The sequence below is a fragment of the Cetorhinus maximus genome, unplaced genomic scaffold (genome assembly GCF_964194155.1).
Source record: "Cetorhinus maximus unplaced genomic scaffold, sCetMax3.hap1.1 HAP1_SCAFFOLD_761, whole genome shotgun sequence".
Lineage (NCBI taxonomy): Eukaryota > Metazoa > Chordata > Chondrichthyes > Lamniformes > Cetorhinidae > Cetorhinus > Cetorhinus maximus.
In genome coordinates this window covers 144,663-165,068 of record NW_027596703.1, presented here as the reverse complement: position 1 = coordinate 165,068, position 20,406 = coordinate 144,663, and the positions used below count along the sequence as shown (strand labels likewise).

At 47.1% G+C, this 20,406-nt stretch overlaps 1 protein-coding gene and 1 pseudogene across 2 annotated transcripts; one reads left to right on the top strand and one right to left on the bottom strand.

Annotated features, from left to right (window-relative positions):
* Window positions 1-1,267: 1,267 nt before the first annotated feature.
* Window positions 1,268-9,092, bottom strand: LOC144674714 (uncharacterized; annotated as a pseudogene). The gene is made up of 3 exons (XR_013574609.1): window positions 9,030-9,092; window positions 2,478-3,930; window positions 1,268-2,289 (listed from the first exon to the last, which is right to left on the bottom strand). The product of XR_013574609.1 is annotated as an uncharacterized LOC144674714 (transcript).
* A 7,473-nt stretch (window positions 9,093-16,565) lies between these two features.
* Window positions 16,566-19,652, top strand: LOC144674712 (uncharacterized). The gene has a single exon (XM_078535936.1). It carries the CDS (start codon window positions 17,276-17,278, stop codon window positions 18,065-18,067), a length of 792 nt encoding a protein of 263 aa, XP_078392062.1. The 5' UTR covers window positions 16,566-17,275; the 3' UTR covers window positions 18,068-19,652.
* The last annotated feature ends 754 nt before the right edge of the window (window positions 19,653-20,406 follow it).

Here is a 20,406-nt window from a genome sequence, read left to right as displayed (position 1 = left end):
AAACTGAGATTGATAAGTTTATTGTTAGACAAGGGGATTAAGGTTTACAGAGCCCAGGCAGGTAGATAGAGTTCAGATACAGATCAGCCATGATTTGACTGAATGGCGTAATAGGCTCAAGGGATTACACCAGTTCCTACATTCCTTAAATTCACTCAATTGCCCCCTCCACTCTCATCTCCAGCAACAATTGGGGAAGTGATGGCTTAGCGGTATTGTCATTGGGCCAGTAATTCAGAGACCCAGGGTAATGCTCTGGGGACCCAGCTTTGAGTCCCATGGCAGATGGTGGAATTTGAATTCAATAAAAACCTGGAATTAAAATGAAACCATTGTCGATTGTTGTGAAAACCCATCTGGTTCACTGATGTCCTTTCAGGACATTTTCCTTCCTTTAAGGAAGGAAATCTGCCATCCTTACCTGATCTGGCCGACATGTGACTCCAGATCCACAGCAATGTGGTTGCCTCTTAAATGCCCTCTGAACAAGGGATGGGTAATAAATTCTGGCCTGGCCAGTGATGCCCACATCCCATGAATGCAAAAAAAATTGGATCAGTGTCATGCTCTCCAACCTTCAGCTAAGCTTCTGACCCCACAGACTAAATTAGGCCAGACATGGTGACCTCTGATCCTAATATCTGCTTCTTTGTCTCGGTGTTAATTTTTCTCTGACTATGTCTGTATGAAACACCTTGGGACATTTTACTACATTAAAGGCGCTGTATAAATGCAAGTTGTTGTTGAAGGGTTGATGCTTTCTTTCCCATCTCACATTCCCTCCAATCCTCAAGGTACTGACCTGGAGTACAGACTGTGGACATTGATTGGCCTCTAGTGCTCTGTTCGAGTGGCCATTCAGCATGTGTAGACCCAGACAGTGAATGTTGTGAGACAATGGAGACTGTCACAGCCGAGACAAATCCTGCCCTCCCCCTGACTTCCCAGCCGGGGTCACTGATGAGGAATGGGATTCCTGGCTGATTCTCCTCCTCCATAGACCAGAGTTGCTAAGGCTAATTGAAGTCCCTCCATTACTACCCCAGGAATGGCTCCTCTCCCGGGAGCTTGTGCTGGTAGATCAGAACAGAAGCCTTTCTAACCACTGAGTATCTGATTGCCTTCTTGGTCAGAGTGAGAGTCGGTGAGTGACTTGTGCCTGATGCTGCACTGAGAGGATGCTGAGTTTATACAGGAGCTTCTATACATATTGATGTCTTCCTTTGGTGATGTTTGGCGATCTGGTCAAAGGTTAAATTGGCCTTCTTGAAATGATTGGGCTGATGGTGGGAGAGGTTTGAGACAGACTCTGCTGAGACAGACAGTGATTTGGAACGACAGCTCCCTTGTGTGAGCACTGGAGGGTAAACAACACAGACAAGTCTCAGTGTAATGGAAGCAGGTGACCCGGCTCCAAGTCCATGTGGAGACGTTGGTGTATGGTGAGAGAGGAGGAGTAGGTGAAACAATCCTGTCACACGTCGCATTGGAAGGATTGTCTCCCATGTGGGTTCACTGATGTTCCAGGAGGTCTGACAACTGTGTGAAGGCTTTGTCATACATCTCACACCTGAAGAGTTTCTCCTCCGGGTGAATCCTCTGGCTTCCAAAGATAGTGAAGATGCACAAAAGCGTTATCGTAAACCTCACATTTGAAGTGTTACTCCCTCATGTGGATTATCTGATGTTGCAAGAGGCTCAATAACTGTGTGAAGGCTTTTTCACAATCTCACATGTGAACAGCTTCTTCCCTGTGTGAACATGTTGGTGTCTCACCAGCTCCAATGTTCGTGCAAAGCCCTTATGACATACCTCACACCTGAAGGGTTTTTCCTCTATGTGAATTTGCTTGGGCATCAAAAGCCTCGTAGATGTCGCAAAAGCTTCATCACTAACTTCACACTTGAAGGGTTTCTCCCCTGTGTGGATTATCTGATGGACCAGGAAGCTAATTGTGTGAAGGCTTTGTCACAATTCTTGCACGTGAACGGTTTCTCCCCTGTATGGATGCAAAGATGTACACGAAGGTTCGATGACTCAGAGAATGATTTCTGACACACCTGGCATCCTAAAGGCTTCTCCCCTGTGTGAATGCGTTGATATGTGCGAACGTTCAAGGATCGTGAGAAAGATTTGTTGCACACCTCACATGCAAAAGGTTTCTCCCCTGTGTGACTGCGCTGGTGTTTGAGGAGGGTCCATGACTAGGGGAATGATTTGTCACACAGCTCACATGTGAATAGTTTCTCACCAGTGTGAACACGTTGGTGTACACAGAGGGCTGATGTTCTGCGAGAATGATTTGTTGCACACGTGAATGGTTTCTCCCCATGTGAATGTGTTAGTATGCACAGAGGTGCCATCCGTCTGACAATGATATCTCACACACCTCAAACTCGAAAACCTTCTCCCCTGCATGGATGCTCTGATGGACCAGGAGCTTTGGTAAATGTGTTGGCGTACACAGATTCTCAGACCATGAGAAGGATTTGTCGCACACGTCACACTTGATCAGTTTTTTCTGTGTGAATGCGTTGGTGAACACGGAGGTTTGATGACTGTATGAATGATTTATTGCACACCTCACACTTGAATGGTTTCTCCCCTGTATGAATGCGTTGGTGAACACGGAGACTCGATGACCGCGAGAAGGATTCGTCACACACGTCGCATGTGAATGGTCTCTCCCCTGTGTGAATGCGTTGGTGCACACGGAGGTTTGATGACTGAGTGAATGATTTGTTGCACACCTTGCATGGGAATAGTCTCTCCCCTGTGTGAATGCACTGGTGGACATGGAGGGTCGATGACTGCGTGAATGATTTGTCACACACTACGCATGTGAAAGGCCTCTCCCCTGTGTGAGTGCGTTGGTGGACATGGAGGCTCGATAACCACGTGAACGATTCATCACACACATCACACGTGAACCACCTCTCTCCTGTGTGAGTGAGTTGGTGGACACGGAGATCCGATGACTGTGTGAATGATTTGTCACACACCTCACATGTGAATGGCTTCTCCCCAGTGTGAATGTGTCGGTGTCTCTGGAGGGCTGATGACTGCGGGAATGATTTGTCACACACCTTGCATGTGAAAGGTTTCTCCCCTGTGTGAGTGCGTTGGTGCACACGGAGGGTCGATGACTGTGTGAATGATTCATCACAGACTTCGCACGTGAATGGCCTCTCCCCTGTGTGGGTGCGTTGGTGGACTCGGAGGTCCGATGACTGTGAGAATGATTTATTGCACACCTCACATGTGAATGGCTTCTCTCCGGTGTGAATCCTCTGGTGTCTCAGGAGCTTGGAGGAACTGGTGAAAGCTGCATCACACACCTCACACCCGAAGGGTTTCTCCCCCGTGTGAATCCTCTGGTGTATCAGAAGGCTCGAAGGTTTCGCAAAAGCTTTATCACAGACCTCACATTTGAATCGTTTCTCTTCCATATCGCTGCCCTTGTGTTAACAGAGGTTCTTACAGATGCACCTTGTGTGTTGGGAGAACCTTTGAGCCTGTGGTGCCCTCCTCAAACACCTCACACTTGGACAGCCTCTCACCTGTAGGAATGAGTCAGTGGTTCATAAGGTTCGATGAATGATTGAAGCTCTCACCACACTTGGAGCCACTCACACTTCTTCCCAGCCTCACCCTGACCGATCACCCACAGCCGAACCTTCGGAAAGGTTGGTTCTGATGGAAGGTTCCACACCACTGACCAGTTTCAGGTCTGATGATATGTCAAAGCTCCCCTGACCCGACCGATTTCCAGATGATGGTTTCACTGTCCAACCTTCTCTGTGATGAACAATGCTGTAAGGGAACTGGATGTCTTCCCACAGTTGTGCAGTTGTTCCTTGGATGATGGTCAGGATCTATCTGCGGTGTCTATCCTCTCTGTATTCTCTGGTGTAGTACGGCGCAATCCTTCTGCAAAACAGGAAAAGGAAACATGATTTCCTCCAACTCCCTCTCCTCCTTTGCTGAAGGGGCTAACTCCTCAGTTAGAGACTGTTCCACAGTGAGTGCCAGTCTGCTATTCCCCTGTGTGGAGGGTCAGATGCAAGTTCTTTCTTTTTTGTCACTTGACTGTCACACACCCTCTGTTTCCAGCAGGGACACTGGATAGTGACCAGGAGTAGACAACGTGGCTACTTTCTTTCCTCCTCCCAGCCCCCATCTTCCCAGGCACCATGAGGGCAATGGAAAAGACAGTCGGGCGGAGTGTAAAATGGGCTATCAAATCACAGTGAGCTCGAGTGGTGCTGGAGAAGATCAGTTTTACCCTTAGAGTATGTATTCAATACAAAAAAGGCACTCAGGAGAAATGTTAATTCAATGGAGATTTTGAAGTTTCTCCTCTTGCTTTCCAAAATTATTTGAAGAAAACACACTGGGCAGGAAGTGCTAGAAGCTAAGGAAAATATTGCTTCAGTGTAGCTGATTGAAGGGTTCTGGTTTATCCTGGGAAATTAGATACACTGCACTCACTCAGGCTGCACATCCCAAATTCAGCTATCAGCCACAGCACTGGGCAAAACTATCAAATCCAAGCCCAGACTTTGATAAAGGCCGAGGCCTTCAGGTAAAATCTTTAAAGAAACTTCCGAGGAGGCAGCTCTCCCTCAGTCCTGCCGCTCCGACTGGGCAACATCCCCTCGAATGATTTGTATAAATTAGTCTGGAGGAAAAACAGATCCCCACACACAGACAGAACTGACCATTCACAGTCCACAGGATAATAACCAGCTCCCAACACACACACACAGAGCTCAACAATAGGAAATCAGTAAGAATCCTCAGACACTCTGCACCTCCCAGATAATTACACCTCACCTTCTCATATTCAGTAATGAGCCATCAACAAAAGTCAGCCTGTAAATCAGAAGGGAAATGCTTCCAATAAACACACTCAATATCCAACACACAGCTCCAGGCAAACAGTTCAGCACAAAGCACCGAGTAAACAGCTCTCTCAGCTGGATGTTCTCACACAGCATAAGGGGCATTTCCACAGCTGATTCCCCACAGGATAGTCAGGCTGCCTGAAGATTAGTGTGGATATTATGTGATGTAATAATTATAAATTGTGTTCGTTCACTCACCATCTCCTGAGTTGGTTTAGAGTCCCTACAGGAAGTGAAGCAGCTGTGGAAGAGGAAGAGGAGGGAATGGGCAGAGTGGGTGGGGCTCTCTGATTGACGTCTCTCACAGTAAATCAGAGACAGAAATACAGTGAACCACTTTCCAGAATGTGCATGTGCACGGTCTGTCCGCAAGAAAGACCCAAACCTCCCTGTCGCTTGCCATTTTAACACTCCACCCTGCTCTCATGCCTACATGTCTGTCCTTGGCTTGCTGCATTGTTCCAGTGAAGCTCAACACAAACTGGAGGAACAGCACCTCATCTTCTGACTAGGCACTTTACAGCCTTCCGGACTGAATATTGAATTCAACAATTTTAGATCATGAACTCTCTCCTCCATCCCCACCCCCTTTCCGATCCCCCTTTTTTCCAATAATTTATATAGATTTTTCTTTTCCCACCTATTTCCATTATTTTTAAATGTATTTCCATCCATTGTTTTATCTCTACCTTTTAGCCTATTTTGATCCCTTCCCCCAACTAGGGCTATCTGTACCTTGCTCATCCTGCTTTCTATCCTTAATGTCACCTATTATCACATTCCTCAGATAATATCACCACCTTCAGCACCTCTTTGTCCCTTTGTCTATAACATCTTTGGCAATCTCTCCTTTGTCTCCACCTATCACTGGCCCTCTATCCAGCTCTACCTGTCCCACCACCAACCCCCCCCCCTAAACCAGCTTATATTTCACCTCTTTTATACTTTTACTTAGTTTTGTTGAAGATTCATACGGACTCAAAACGTTAACTGTGTTCCTCTCCGCAGATGCTGCCAGACCTGCTGAGTTTTTCCAGGTATTTTTGTTTTTGTTTTGGATTTCCAGCATCCGTAGTTCTTTGCTTTTATCCAGAATGTGCATGTCAATCATTTGGCTGAGCCAATCACAAGGGAGGTGGTGGCTCTAGCCTGATACTATCACCCAGTCGAAACGACATTACCCATGCATTTCTACCTCTCTTTAGCCCTGATGAAGGGTCATGGAGATTCGAAACATTAACTCTGTTTCTCTCTCCATAGATGCTGTCAGACCTGCTGAGTTTTTCCAGCCTTTTCTGTTTTTATTTCAGATTTCCAGCATCCGCAGTATTTTCTTTTTATTTTACCCATGTTGCAATTGGCCCCACACGGCTGCGCATTGAGGAGCGGCAGCACAGACTCAGGGGAGACCAACCCCGCGGTGCCCGATGGGAGTTGTAGTTCTGACGCGCGCAGCGGCTTTTGGCGCCCAGCGTTCGGGAGTTTTAATTTGAGAAAGTGTGAGACTGAGCGGCTGTCACGTGGGCAGGGCTGGAATTGGAGGTGCGCACCTGTAAATCCCAGCTCCGGGCGGCGGGAACCGGGATCCCAGCCGTTTAACCCCCTCTACCCCATCCACATCCCCACTTCTTCACCCCCACCCCAATTCCACACCTCCTTCACCCCCCATTCTTCATGAGGATGAGAAATATGTGTTTCAATGTATTTGATGAGTAAGTAGATGATGGAGAAAGGAATAGAAGGATCTGCTGATAGGGTGAGATAAAATAGGGAAGAAGGCTCATGTGGAGCATAAGCACCGGTAGAAATCAGATGGACCGAATGGTCTGTTTCTGTGCTTTAAAAACTAGAATCAAAACAAAAAATTCTAGAAATACTCAGCAGGTCAGACAGCATCTGTGGAGAGAAACAGAGTTAACATTTCAGCTTGAGATGACCTTTCATCAGAAACTGGTTGGATGTTGGGCGGCTCTTCCTTTTGTCAGACAGCGCCCCCGTCCCTATTCTCAGCAGCTTATTCAACTCTCCACCCACCCCCCGTGAACTCACGAGCGGTGCGCACCTGTCCTGACTACAACCTCCAGCACTCAGTACCCGTGCCTCCCCAGTCTCACTACCACCCTTGGTCTCACCAACAAACCTTCCCCCACCCGTACCTCTCTGTACCCCTGCCCCTGATTGTGTGGTCGAATTGTCCTTATTTGATTTCAGAGTTGGTCACCCTGGAGTCAATCTTTGAAGGCGGAATCACCCCAGAATTGCACGAAGTGTAGCAGCGGGTGTGAAAAACGATGTTTTACCTGCTGGCCGCAATGGTGGTTTTTGTGCCGCATCATCTGCTTCCAGCCTCATTCATCATGCAGCCACAGGAAAGACACCGTCTCGCTGGTGGGCAGCCTCTGAATCGACCACCAAGCCATTACCTCACTCCGGGTGCCCTGTCTGAACTGCACACAGTTCTCAACGCTTGCAGCCTAGGACTGCTCCAGTGAAGACATGGCTCTGAAAGCCAAGAACAGTTCAGTGACCCGTCAACTGGAATTCCTTTTGGAGGCTCACCGTGATGTCTTTCACCCCTTCTCTGGCAGCAGGAGGTCCATTCCGGCTTGGGAGGCGGTGGCAGTGGTGGTCAGTGCCAATGCTGCAAAGAAGATGTTGGCCATCTAGTGCAGAAAGAGGATGAATGATCTCATCTGGGGTAAGGCAACCACCTTATCACTCCAGACTCACATATTCACAAGCCTATCACACATTCGCTGGCATCTCACTCACTGCCAGCTCAATGGACATCACCACTCATTCTCTCACACACACCCTCTCATCTCTATCTGGCCTCATCTCCTCTGGAGACTGCCTCCTTAGCCCTCACCATTTTGAGGCCACTTGCACAGATCAACATGTGCCCCCATACACAACCTGGGATACCCCCCTACCTCAGTACAGCTCTCACCTTGCAGCCTTTTCCATTGCCTGAGGTCATTTCACCCCCTTCCCCAAGCAAGTCCTAGCCCTGCAGCTATTGAAAAGCCACCCCCACCTTACGGCTGGTCCAGTAGGTAGAGACCTGCCTGTGACCCCCCACTAAAAGTGATGTGGTGCTGCCTGTGAAGCCTGGTGCTGAGACCATGAGTGCTGCCCAAAGCAAGGAAGGGAAACAAGGTTCGAAGTCCCAGTAAAGTTCAGCTTACAAGGTGCACGTCGCTTGGGTACAGTTTTGGAACATATCGGTGTGCAATCACACTGACATGCCTGGATGATCCAGCAATGTGGGGATGATTCCGGTGAGCAGGGCTTTCATGAGAGACTAAAATACTGAAATTAGGTTCCCGACATGCGACGATGGGAAACGTGACCCGCCATTCATGGGTGGAGCGGACAATTGTAAACTGGTTTCACGACAGCGTAAAACTGAGATTTGGCCTTCTCACCATATTGTCTGCTTACGCCTCCAAACACACCCGTCATCAACGGGAGCAGAAAATTCCAGCCTGAGTCACAATCACTTCACAAGCACAAAGTCACCCCCCAAGTCAGAGTCACTCCCCAAGATACAGAGTCACACTCGAAACTGCCTCAATCTCCTCTCCACGCATTTTTCTGTTCCTCACTCCTGTGCCCCCCTCTCCCAGGCCCCTCTCTCCTGTGCCCCTCTCACCTGTGCCCCTCTCGCCTGTGCCCCTCTCGCCTGTGCCCCTCTCACCTGTGCCCCTCTCCCAGGCCCCTCTCTCTTGTGCCCCTCTCCCAGGCCCCTCTCTCCTGTGCCCCTCTCACCTGTGCCCCTCTCGCCTGTGCCCATCCCTCCCGTGACTATCTCCTGTGCGCCCCCCCTCTCAAGCGTCCCTCTCTCTCCTGCATCTCCCTCTCTCTTGTACATGTGCTGATCCCACCACTGCGCGTCATCGCTACCTTGGAGGCTGCAGGCCCTCCTCTTCTGATCTGCTGTCAAACACATCCGGGGCTACACATCCCACACTGATGTTGTCAGTTTGAAAGTCTCCGAGGATGAAGAATGTTATTCCCACACTAGAAATCTCTGTCAAACATTTACCGGGGGAACTGAAACAGCAGCTGCAATAAGTGAGGTTTTATTCAGATGGGACAATGACAAGTTTAAATCCCCACCTGATCTGCTGCTCAAAGTCGCCTCCGTTTCACCGGTCAGTTTCCCAAACTTCAGGAAACTCATGTTACTCCAGAAATATTTGGATTGGCTGTGAGAGACGTCAATCAGAGAGCCCCACCCACTCTGCCCATTCCCTCCTCTTCCTCTTCCACAGCTGCTTCACTTCCTGTAGGGACTCAAAACCAACTCAGGAGATGGTGAGTGAACGAACACAATTTATAATTATTACATCACATAATATCCACACTAATCTTCAGGCAGCCTGACTATCCTGTGGGGAATCAGCTGTGGAAATGCCCCTTATGCTGTGTGAGAACATCCAGCTGAGAGAGCTGTTTACTCGGTGCTTTGTGCTGAACTGTTTGCCTGGAGCTGTGTGTTGGATATTGAGTGTGTTTATTGGAAGCATTTCCCTTCTGATTTACAGGCTGACTTTTGTTGATGGCTCATTACTGAATATGAGAAGGTGAGGTGTAATTATCTGGGAGGTGCAGAGTGTCTGAGGATTCTTACTGATTTCCTATTGTTGAGTTGTGTGTGTGTGTGTTGGGAGCTGGTTATTATCCTGTGGACTGTGAATGGTCAGTTCTGTCTGTGTGTTGGGATCTGGATGTTCCTGTCTTTTCAGACATTTTATATCTTGGGTCTATAAGTTCTTTCACGGACTCATTTTTTCCTGCAGTAAAGTTTCTGGTTTCCAATTGGGAATTTAGGGCCCCTCAAGGTTTATCTCTCCCAGCCAGTTCCTTCCGAGGAGACTCAGTCCCCTGCCTGACATTACAAATAGGGGTAATTTTGCAGACTATTCCTCATACTGCACCTTGACTTGACATATCCCTTTCGGTCTTCTTTCTTCATCCGTGTATGTTCTCAGTTTAGTGTCTGAAACTTCCAATCTTAAAGGATGGGTTCCTTTATTCAAGTATCTGAATGTATGTTCTCTAGTGACGGACATCGACACTCCAGTATCAACTTCCATCTTAACGGGTTGTCCATTGACTTTAATGATCACTTGGGTTGGCTCGGTTCTACCCACTTTCAGGTTATATAATGAATGGGTGTCTGATTCTATTTTTTCTGGTTCTTCCATGAGACACATGTCAAGATTTCTCCCTTTGTCGTTAAAATGCTGTCTCAGTCTTTCTCTGCAGTGCCGCCTTATGTGACTATAGCGGTGGCAGAAAAAGCTTTTAACTTGTTTGAATTGTCGATTGCCCACTGGATGCCTGGATGCATTTCTCTCATTCATTTGGTGGCTTTTCACTGTGGTACTGCTGTTTTTTACTGATCTGTACATAGGGGGTGTTTCCCGCCTTTCTGTGGGGTCCGATGTTTTCGCGCCATTTTGTGCATCTCTTATAGCTTCCAAATTTCTAACAGCACTCTCCATGGCTGTGGCTAATTCTAATACCTTACTGAAGTCTGGATTAGCTCCAGTTAGCAAATGCCTTTGAATAGTGTTATTTCCAATCCCGCATATTAGTCTGTCTCTCGACATATCACTAATGGACGTTCCGAATTCACAATGTTCAGTTAATGCCTTTAAAACGGCAACGTAGTTAGCTATTGTCTCCTCTGGAGGACTATTCCTTGAATTGAACTTGAAGCGCTGCATGGTAACTCAGGGCTTTGGTCTCAGGTGGTTTTGTATAATTTTTATTAACTCATCGAGTCGGCGGTGTTAGGTGTTGTGAGGCTGCGGATCAGCCCGTCCGTTTTCTCCCGCATGTGGACAAAAGAATCGCCCTGTTCTTTTCCTCCCCCGCGATGTCATTAGTGGTAAAAAAGAATGCTCGGTATTCGACATACTGAGACCAGTCATCTGAAATGAGGTCGAATGGATCTACACACCTGAACTGCGGCATCATGAACGACTGCAAGGGGCTGCCCTTCCAATGGCTTCCCAGTTAATGACGAATTCAGGTGTTTGGCTTACCGCGGCTTTCTTGACTGCCGGCGATCAATTTGTGTTTTGCCTTCTGCAGAGTTGTCCTCCCTGGGGTCTCTTATAATTTTCTGTCTGTGGCCATTTTTCTCGTATGCACCACTTTAAATGTATTGCAGCTTTAAAAGCAGCCACCTTTTTTATGAACTCGGGCTGTCTCTGCAGCTGTCAGCTTCTCTGTGCTGGGTTTGTGTTTCCCATGCTTTTCGAGTTTTGGTGGGATCCAGGTGATCATGCATCGTCTTCTCTTTTCTCTTTGTGAAACTTCGTTCCAGTGCAGAATAAAACAGTGATTCCTTCTCCCTTTCCTGGGAGATTCTGCAGAGTTTTCCCCTTTTACTCCGCAGGCTCTTTTGATGTTGGACGCCCTTCACTTCGGGAAACCCACTGGCCTCCTGGTCCAGTCCTGCCCTTTTTTTTGTTTAAATTTAAAACTGCAGTACTGCTTTCTGCTCTGATTGCTGTCTATTTGACAACAAAAGTACAGATTCTCTTTCTAATGTTTTGCTCACCCGCCTTGTGGATTCTCACTCAGGGATCTTGCAATTTTTTATCCTCGGTGCCAATTTTATGTCTTAAGTCTGTGAGTTCACTAGCCGAGTAAACTTGGATTTCGCGTCTTCATATGCAGTTGTTAGTTGATGCTCACTATCAATAACGGAAAGAGACCCACATAAGAACAAACTGGACATCCGATCCCTCTACACCTCCATCCCCCACTGGGATGGTCTGATGGCTCTCTGCTTCTTCCTCGAATAGATGCCCGAACAATCCCCATCCACCACTACTCTCCTCCATCTGGCTGAACTTGTTCTCACACTGAACAATTTCTCCTTAAACTCCTCTCTCTTCCTCCAAATAAAAGGTGTGGCTATGGGTACCCGCATGGGCCCCAGCTATGCCTGTCTCTTTATGGGGTATGTGGAACATTCCTTGTTCCAGTCCTACTCCGGCCCCCTCCCACAACTCTTTCTTTGGTACATCGATGATTGCTTTGGTGCTGCTTCATGCTCTCGTCTGGACCTGGAAAAATTTATTAATCTTGCTTCCAATTTCCACCCCTCCATCATTTTCACATGGTCCATCTCTGACACTTCCCTTCCCTTCCTTGACCTCTCTGTCTCAATTTCTGATGATAGACTGTCCACCAATATCCATTACAAGCCTACCGATTCCCACAGCTACCTCGACTACAGCTCCTCACACCCTGCTTCCTGTAAGGACTCCATCCCATTCTCTCAGTTCCTTCGCCTCCGTCGCATCTGTTCTGATGATGCCACTTTCAAAAACAGTTCCTCTGATATGTCCACCTTCTTCCTGAACCGAGGCTTTCCACCCACGGTGGTTGACAGGGCCCTCAACCGTGTCCGGCCCATCTCCCGCGCATCCGCCCTTACACCTTCTTCTCCCTCCCAGAAACATGATAGGGTCCCCCTTGTCCTCACTTATCACCCCACCAGCCTCCGCATTCAAAGGATCATCCTCCACCATTTCTGCCAACTCCAGCATGATGCCACCACCAAACACATCTTCCCTTCACCCACCCTGGCAGCATTCCGCAGGGATCGTTCCCTCCGGGACACCCTGGTCCACTCCTCCATCAACCCCTACACCTCAACCCCCTCCCACGGCACCTTCCCATGCAACCGCAGAAGGTACAACACCTGCCCCTTTACTTCCCCTCTCCTCACCATCCAAGGACCCAAATACTCCTTTCAAGTGAAGCAGCATTTCACTTGCACTTCCCTCAATTTAGTCTACTGCATTCGTTGCTCCCAATGCGGTTTCCTCTACATTGGAGAGACCAAACGCAGACTGGGTGACCGCTTTGCAGAACACCTTCGGTCTGTCCGCAAGTATTACCCAGACCTCCCTGTCGCTTGCCATTTCAACACTCCACCCTGCTCTCATGCCCACATGTCCAAACTTGGCTGGCTGCATTGTTCCAGTGAAGCTCAACACAAACTGGAGGAACAGCACCTCATCTTCTGACTAGGCACTTTACAGCCTTCCGGACAGAATATTGAGTTCAACAATTTTAGATCATGAACTCTCTCCTCCATCCCCACCCCCTTTCCAATTCCCCCCCCCTTTTTTTTCCCAATAATTTATATAGATTTTTCTTTTCTCACCTACTTCCATTATTTTTAAATGTATTTCCATCTATTGTTTTTATCTCTACCTTTTAGCCTTTTTTGATTCCTTCACCCCACCCCCACTAGGGCTATCTGTACCTTGCTTGTCCTGCTTTCTACCCTTAATTAGCACATTCCTTAGATAATATCACCACCTTCAACACCTCTTTGTCCTTTTGTCTGTGACATCTTTTGGCAATCTCCACCTATCACTGGCCCTCTATCCAGCTCTACTTGTCCCACCCCCCTTAAACCAGCTTATATTTCACCTCTCTTCTATTTTTACTTAGTTCTGTTGAAGGGTCATGCGGACTCGAAACGTTAACTGTGTTCCTCTCCGCAGATGCTGCCAGACCTGCTGAGTTTTTCCAGGTATTTTTGTTTTTGTTTTGGATTTCCAGCATCCGCAGTTTTTTGCTTTTATCTTCAGAACAAACTGATTGTTTGCTGAAACAGAAGGCAGAGCACTAAATCCTTGCGTGCTCCCACAACCACCTCCAGCTCTAGACTTGCAGTTAACCAGTAGCCTGCGTCGTACACTGACTGGTCAGTACTGTCACATGGTTAGTCCACTTGCATTCTCTGAAAGGTACATGGTACTCCTCTTTACCTCAAAATCCTCCCAAGACCTCCCACCACCCTATCTCTGCAACCTCCTCAGAAAAAACTACATTTATGCAGAACCTTTCATGACCACCAGATGTCCCAAAGCTCAGTACAGCCAATAAAGTACTTTTGAATTGTGGTCACTGCTGTAAAATAGGAAATGTGGCAGCCAATGTGTGCACAGCAAGCTCCCACAAACAGCAACGCAACAATGACTAGATAATCTGTTTTTTGTGGTGTTGGGGGATGATATTATCCCCATAGAGGTCCAAAACTTTTCAAAGAGATTTAAATTCCCAGTGACCAAAATCTTCCCGTGAGAAGATTTTGAATTTTCAGACTTTTACCCTAACAAACCAACTGAAAGCAGTATTGCCTAACGAATGCATCGCAGACAACTAACTCACTAAACTATAGTACATTATCTCTCCTTTAACTTTTAACCTGACTGAACACCCCACACCACGGTTATACTTTACACCCGGCTAAGTGCAGAATCACAGTTTTTACAGGAACTACTCCAACATCACTCTCAGCTTCCACTGGGTTCACTTCTCCCTCTTTTACTGAATTGTAACTTTGAGTGACGGTCAAAAGGTGCTTCTCCAGGTTTCCAGAGAAGCTCTGAACTGACTGCCAACACCGAGGCCCCCTCGAGCGATTCCTTCCCCGGCTACACCAGGACGAATCTTCCAGAGTCTTTAGATTGCCACGGGATGCCTGTCCTCAACCACAGATCGTGTTCCCTCCTGAATTCTGTCTGACAGCCACAGGAAGGACACCCTCTCCCCTCTGCTGACCACCCTGGCTGCAGCGCTTGGTCTCTCTGTGAGACCTATCTCTCTATTTCTCTCTCTCTTTTTGTCCCAAATCTGTCCAGTCAGCCCCAGCTGCTCTTGCTTTACTTTCAGATGTGATCACTTTGCAGCTTGTGCAGCAAATCTCAATCTGTTCCCATGGTAACCAAGCCCCTGGCCTGTTGCCGGGCAGAGTTGTACAACTTCCTGCTAACTGCCCTTTCCAAGGTATTCTGTTTTACCTTAAACTACAAAGACGGTTTAAAACGTAACAATCTTATAAACTTCACATTTACAACACACTCCTGACTTAAGCCTCCTCGACAGTGGGGAGGGTTTGAGTGATCTGGAGGGGAGTTCACCCAGTACCTCAGGAGGAGGCCAGGTTTGATCATCCACTCACTATTTTTAGCTAAAGATTCTTTAACCTTGAGTCTTACACTCGTGTGTTGGGCTCCAACATGGTTGAGAATGGAGGTGTTCATGGAGCCACAGTCTCCTGTTACTTTACTGCTTGCCAACAATTCATAGAATAGCATCATAGAAAGTTTATGGCACAAAAGAGGCGACTTGTCCCACTGTGTCTGTGCCAGCCAAGAAACAGGCCACCCAGCCTAATCCCACTTTCTAGCATTTGGTCTGTAGCCCTGCAGGTTACCGCACTTGAAGTGCATTTCCAGACACCTTTTAAATTATTTGAGCTTCTGCCTTACTTCCCTTTCAGGCAGTGAGTTCCAGGCAAATACGACCCTCTGGGTGAAAAAATATTTCCTCATCTCTCCTCTAATCTTTCTACTAATCACTTTAAATCTATGCCCCCTAGTCACTGACCTCTCTGCTAAAGTAACTAAGCCCTTCCCATCCACTCTATCCAGGCCCCTCACGATTTTGTGCATCTCAATGAAATCTCCCCTCAGGCTCCTCTGTTCCCAGAACAACACCAGCCATTCCAATCTTTCTTCATAGCTGCAATTTTCCAGTCAACATCCTCGTAAATCTCCCCTGTACCCTCCTAGTGCAATTATATCCTTTCTGTAGTTCGGTGACCAGAACTGCACACAGTATTTTTAGTTTGTCAGGCAATATGATCGGCGCAGGCTTGGAGGGCCGAAGGGCCTGTTCCTGTGCTGTACTTTTCTTTGTTCTTTCTTTGTACTCAAGTTATGGCCTAACTAATGATTTATACAGTTCCAACATAATCTCCCTGCTGTTATGTTCTATGCATTGGCTAATAAATGAAAGGATTCCATATGCCGCTTTAACCACCTTAACAACCTGTTCTGATACCTTCAGGTATCTGTGTACATTCACTCCAAGGGTCTTCACTTCCTCTACACCTCTCAGTACCCTCTCATTAATTGTGTATTGCTTTGCCTTGTTTGACCTCACAGTTCTCCGGGTTGAATTCCATTTCTCACTTTTCTGCCGACCTGAGCACCTTCTCCTTTACTTGACAGCTTGTCCACAATTCTGGACAAGATGTGGTAGGATGACAGAGCTTTGCTCTGATCCGCTGAACGTGAGGCTATTTAGCTCTGTTCAATCCTGCTACCCCCTTGGTGTTTAGCCTGAATGTAACCCTCTGTAGTACGCTAACTAGTTCAAACCTGGACTCTAAAGTATACCCAGTGCTGCTCCTGACATGTCTATTTACTGGTTTCATGGTAATCATGGAATGAGGGCTGTGCCGGGCTGTGAGATTGTGGTGGAATACAATGCTGCTGCTGCTGATGGCTCACTGCACCTCATGGATACCCAGTTTTGTGATCTGTCCTTAGTCTACTTCCCTAATGATGATTAACATGGTGAACTCATGGGAGGAGAAGTAGTTTTTCTTGAACTTGTTTGACCCGAAGCCATGAGACTCCATGGAGTCAATATTGAGACTTCCCCACCTGCCAGTGGGATGGGACATACCCAGAGATGGTGACGGAGGAGGCTGGGATGTTTCCAGATTGATACGATTCAGTGACATGTGACATGAGTACATAGTGAATTGAGAGCCCATTTTACACTCCGCCCGACTGTCTTTTCCATTGTCCTCACGGTGCCTGGGAAGATGGGCATCTGGGCAGAGGAAAGAAAGTAGCCACATTGTCTGCTCCTGGTCACTATCCAGTGTCCCTGCTGGCAACAGAGGGTGTGTGACAGTCAAGTGAGGAAAAAGAAAGGACTTGCATCTGATTCCCCCACACGGGAGAATAGCAGACTGGCACTCACTGTGGAACAGTCTCTAACTGAGGAGTCAGCCACTTCAGCAAAGGAGGAGAGGGAGTTGGAGGAAATCATGTTTCCTTTTCCTGTTTTACAGAAGGATCGCACCGTACTACACCAGAGAACACAGACAGGATAGACACCGCAGATAGATCCTGACCATCACCCAAGGAACAATTGCACAACTGTGGGAAGCCATCCAGTCTCTTCACAGCATTGCTCAACACAGAGAAGGTTGGGCAGTGAAACCATCATCTGGAAATCGGTCGGGTCAGGGGAGTTTTGACATATCATCAGATCTGAAACTGGTCAGTGGTGTGGAACCTTCCATCAGAACCAACCTTTCCGAAGGTTCAGCTGTGGGCGATCGGTCAGGGTGAGGCTGGGGAGAAGTGTGAGTGGCTCCAAGTGTGGTGAGAGCTTCAATCATTCATCGAGTCTCATGAATCACTGACTCATTCCTACAGGTGAGAGGCTGTTCAAGGGTGAAGTGAGTGAGGAGGCCTCCACAGGCTCAGTTTTACCAGCTGTAATACAAGGACAGCTACATGGAAGAGAAGCCGTTCAAGTGTGATTTGTGTGACAAATCATTTTCATGCTCATCGCACTTTCGTATTCACCAACGCACTCACACTGGAGAGAAACCATTCACGTGCGAAGTGTGTGACAAATCATTCTCGCAGTCATCGCATCTCCATAGACACAAACGCATTCACACAGGGGAGAAGCTGTTCAGGTGTGACGTGTGTGACAAAGATTTCACACAGTTATCGAACCTCCAGGTCCATCAGACAATCCACACTGGTGAGAAACCCTTTAAGTGTGAGGTTTGTGATAAAGCTTTCCCAACATCCACGAGGTTCCTGATACACCAGAGCACCCACACTGGGGAAAATCCCTTCAGATGTGAGTTGTGTGACCGTGCCTTCACACAGTCATCAGCCCTCGCGCAACACCGACGTATTCACACAGGGGAGAAACCGTTCAAGTGTGAGGTGTGCAACAAATCATTCTCGCGCTCATCTCACTTTCGTGCACACCAACGCACTCACACTGGGGAGAAACCATTTACCTGTGAAGTGTGTAATAAATCATTCTCACGGTCATCGACTCTCCGTGAACACCAACATCTTCACACTGGGGAGAAGCCATTCAAATGTGAGGTATGTAATAAGGGATTTGCGCAATTATCAGGTCTGGTGAGTCACCGGCGCATTCACACAGGGGAGAAGAAAAGATTCACGTGTGAGGTGTGTAATAAGGACTTTGAACAACTATGGGGCATGTTGGATCACCGTCGCATTCACACAGTGAATAAGCCAAGTGAGGTGCGTGACTGAGCCATTGCACTGTGAGTGACACTTGTGAAACACCGAAGCATTCACACTGGGGGAAGCCGTTCAAGTGTGAGGTGTTTAAGAAGAGCTTTGCACAATCATCTGGTCTGATGTATGACTGACGCATTCACACTGGAGAGAAACCGTCCACATGCAAAGTGTGTGACAAAACCTTGAGAAACTCATCAAACCTCCTGTAACACCAGCGAATTCACACGCGAGAAACCCTTCAGGTGTGCTGTTTGTGACAAAGCTTTCACCCACTCCTCTGACCTCCTGAAACACCAGCGGATCTACACCAGTGAGAAACCATTCAGGTGTGAGGTGTGTGGCAAGGCTTTCACACAGTCAGTGTATCTCCTGGTCCATCAACACACTCACACAGGATAAACCCTATCAGTGTGAGTTCTGTAATGAAGTCTTCACACAGTCGTTGGACCTCCTGGAACATCAGTGAACCCACGTGGGAGACAAACCCTTTCAGTGTGACTTGTTCCAGGATTGTTTCACCTACTCCTCCTCTCTCGCCATACACTAATGTCTCCACATGGACTTGGCGCCGGTCACCTGCTTCCATTACACTGAGAGTTGTTTGTGTTGTTTACCCTCCAGTGCTCACACAGGGGAGCTGTCATTCCAAAGCACTGTATATTTCAGCAGAGTCTGTCTCAAACCTCTCCCACCATCAGTCCAATCACTTCAAGAAGACCAATTTAAACTTTAACCAGATGACCAAGTGTCACCAGAAGAAGACATCAATATGCATAGAAGCTCCTGCTTGTACACAGCTGTTACTGTGTCTCTGAGAGGATTCCCTCATCCACAGATTTTGGAAATAAGGATGTAGAAGGTGGATATGAGGGAGTGGTTAAACCAGATTGACGGCTACAGAAGCATTGTGGTGAATGAAGGGCCAACATCAGAGAGTTGGGAATTAGAAAGCGCTGTCCAACTCACCTGGGGGAGAAGTGTCTTCCAGAAATGTAAACTGATTGGTCCATGGACCCATATGACCCTGAATCTCTGTAACCATTGGTGGGTTTGTATGATGGAAAAGAGCTTCATCCTGTGTCACTAAAGTTCAGTGTCATTTCTGACCATCAGAATTTGGAGCCAGACTAAAGTACAGGGATTTTAAAGAAAGTTCTGTCTGTAGTATTCTGAGAGAGTTTCCCCTGATGTGAGTGTGTGTGTTAGTAAAGTGAGCCAGCTCTCAGGAGTAGAATCAGACTCTGCTTTAGTTGGAGATTTGAATTAGAGACAGATCCTCTGTTTGACTAATACCATGGGTAATGTTTATACTCTCCTGTCTGGGAGGACTACTATCCTGAGCATGGTGAGGGAGTCGGCTAAGTCCCCTCAGCCCATCATACCTCGATGTAATAACAGTGTGATATGTTCATTTTACACTCTTCCAAGATTCATTTAGTAGTCTGGGAAAGAACTTGAGTCATTTTCAAATGCTTTATTAGTTTGGTTGATTCAAAGTTTGGTGTAAGCTAAGTATTGTGTTGTTATTTGTATGCTGTTTTATCAATCTTCTGTAGCGATTTATGACTCACAATAAATTCAATTCCTTTTTGTTAAACCCAAACTATCTGATTTGTCAGCATGGTGTGTTCCTATTCACTGAAACATTCAGGACCCTACAGTAAGAGTCCTGTACATAATATATTGGTCAGTCTCCAACAGGAAGCATAACGTTTCCCGAAGAAACAAAGACTTGCATTTATATATCAACTTTCGTGAACACATAAGAAATAGGAACAGGAGTAGACCATTGGGCTCCTTGAGCCTGCTCCGCCATTCAATAAGATCATGGCTGATCTTCTTGTGTTTTGATTTCCACATTTCCAGCTAACCCTGATAACCTTTGATTCCCTTGCCGAACAAGAATCTATCTACCTCTGCCTTAAAAATATTCAATGACCCCACCTCCACCACCTTCTGAGACAGAGTTCCAAAGTTGCACAACCCTCTGAGAGAAAAATATTCTCCCCATCTCTGTTCTAAAAGGGCGACCCCTAATTTTAAAACAGTGACCCTTAGTCCTGGACTCGCCCACACAAGGAAACATCCTTTCGACGTCCACCTTGTCAAGGCCGTTCAGGATCTTATATACTTCAATCAAATCACCCCTCACTCTTTTAATCTCCAGAGGAAAGAAGCCCAGTCTGTCCAACCTTTTCTCATAAGACAACGCACTCATTCCAGGTATCAATCTAGTAAGCCTGCTTTGAACCGCCTCCAATGCATTTACATCCTTCCTTTATAAGGAGACCGAAACTTCACACAGTATTCAAGGTGTGGTCTCACCAATTCCCTGTATAACTGAAGCATAA

Coding starts and splice junctions, on each gene's coding strand:
- LOC144674712 (XM_078535936.1), top strand. CDS start 17,276: ATGGAAGAGAAGCCGTTCAAGTGTGATTTGTGTGACAAATCATTTTCA.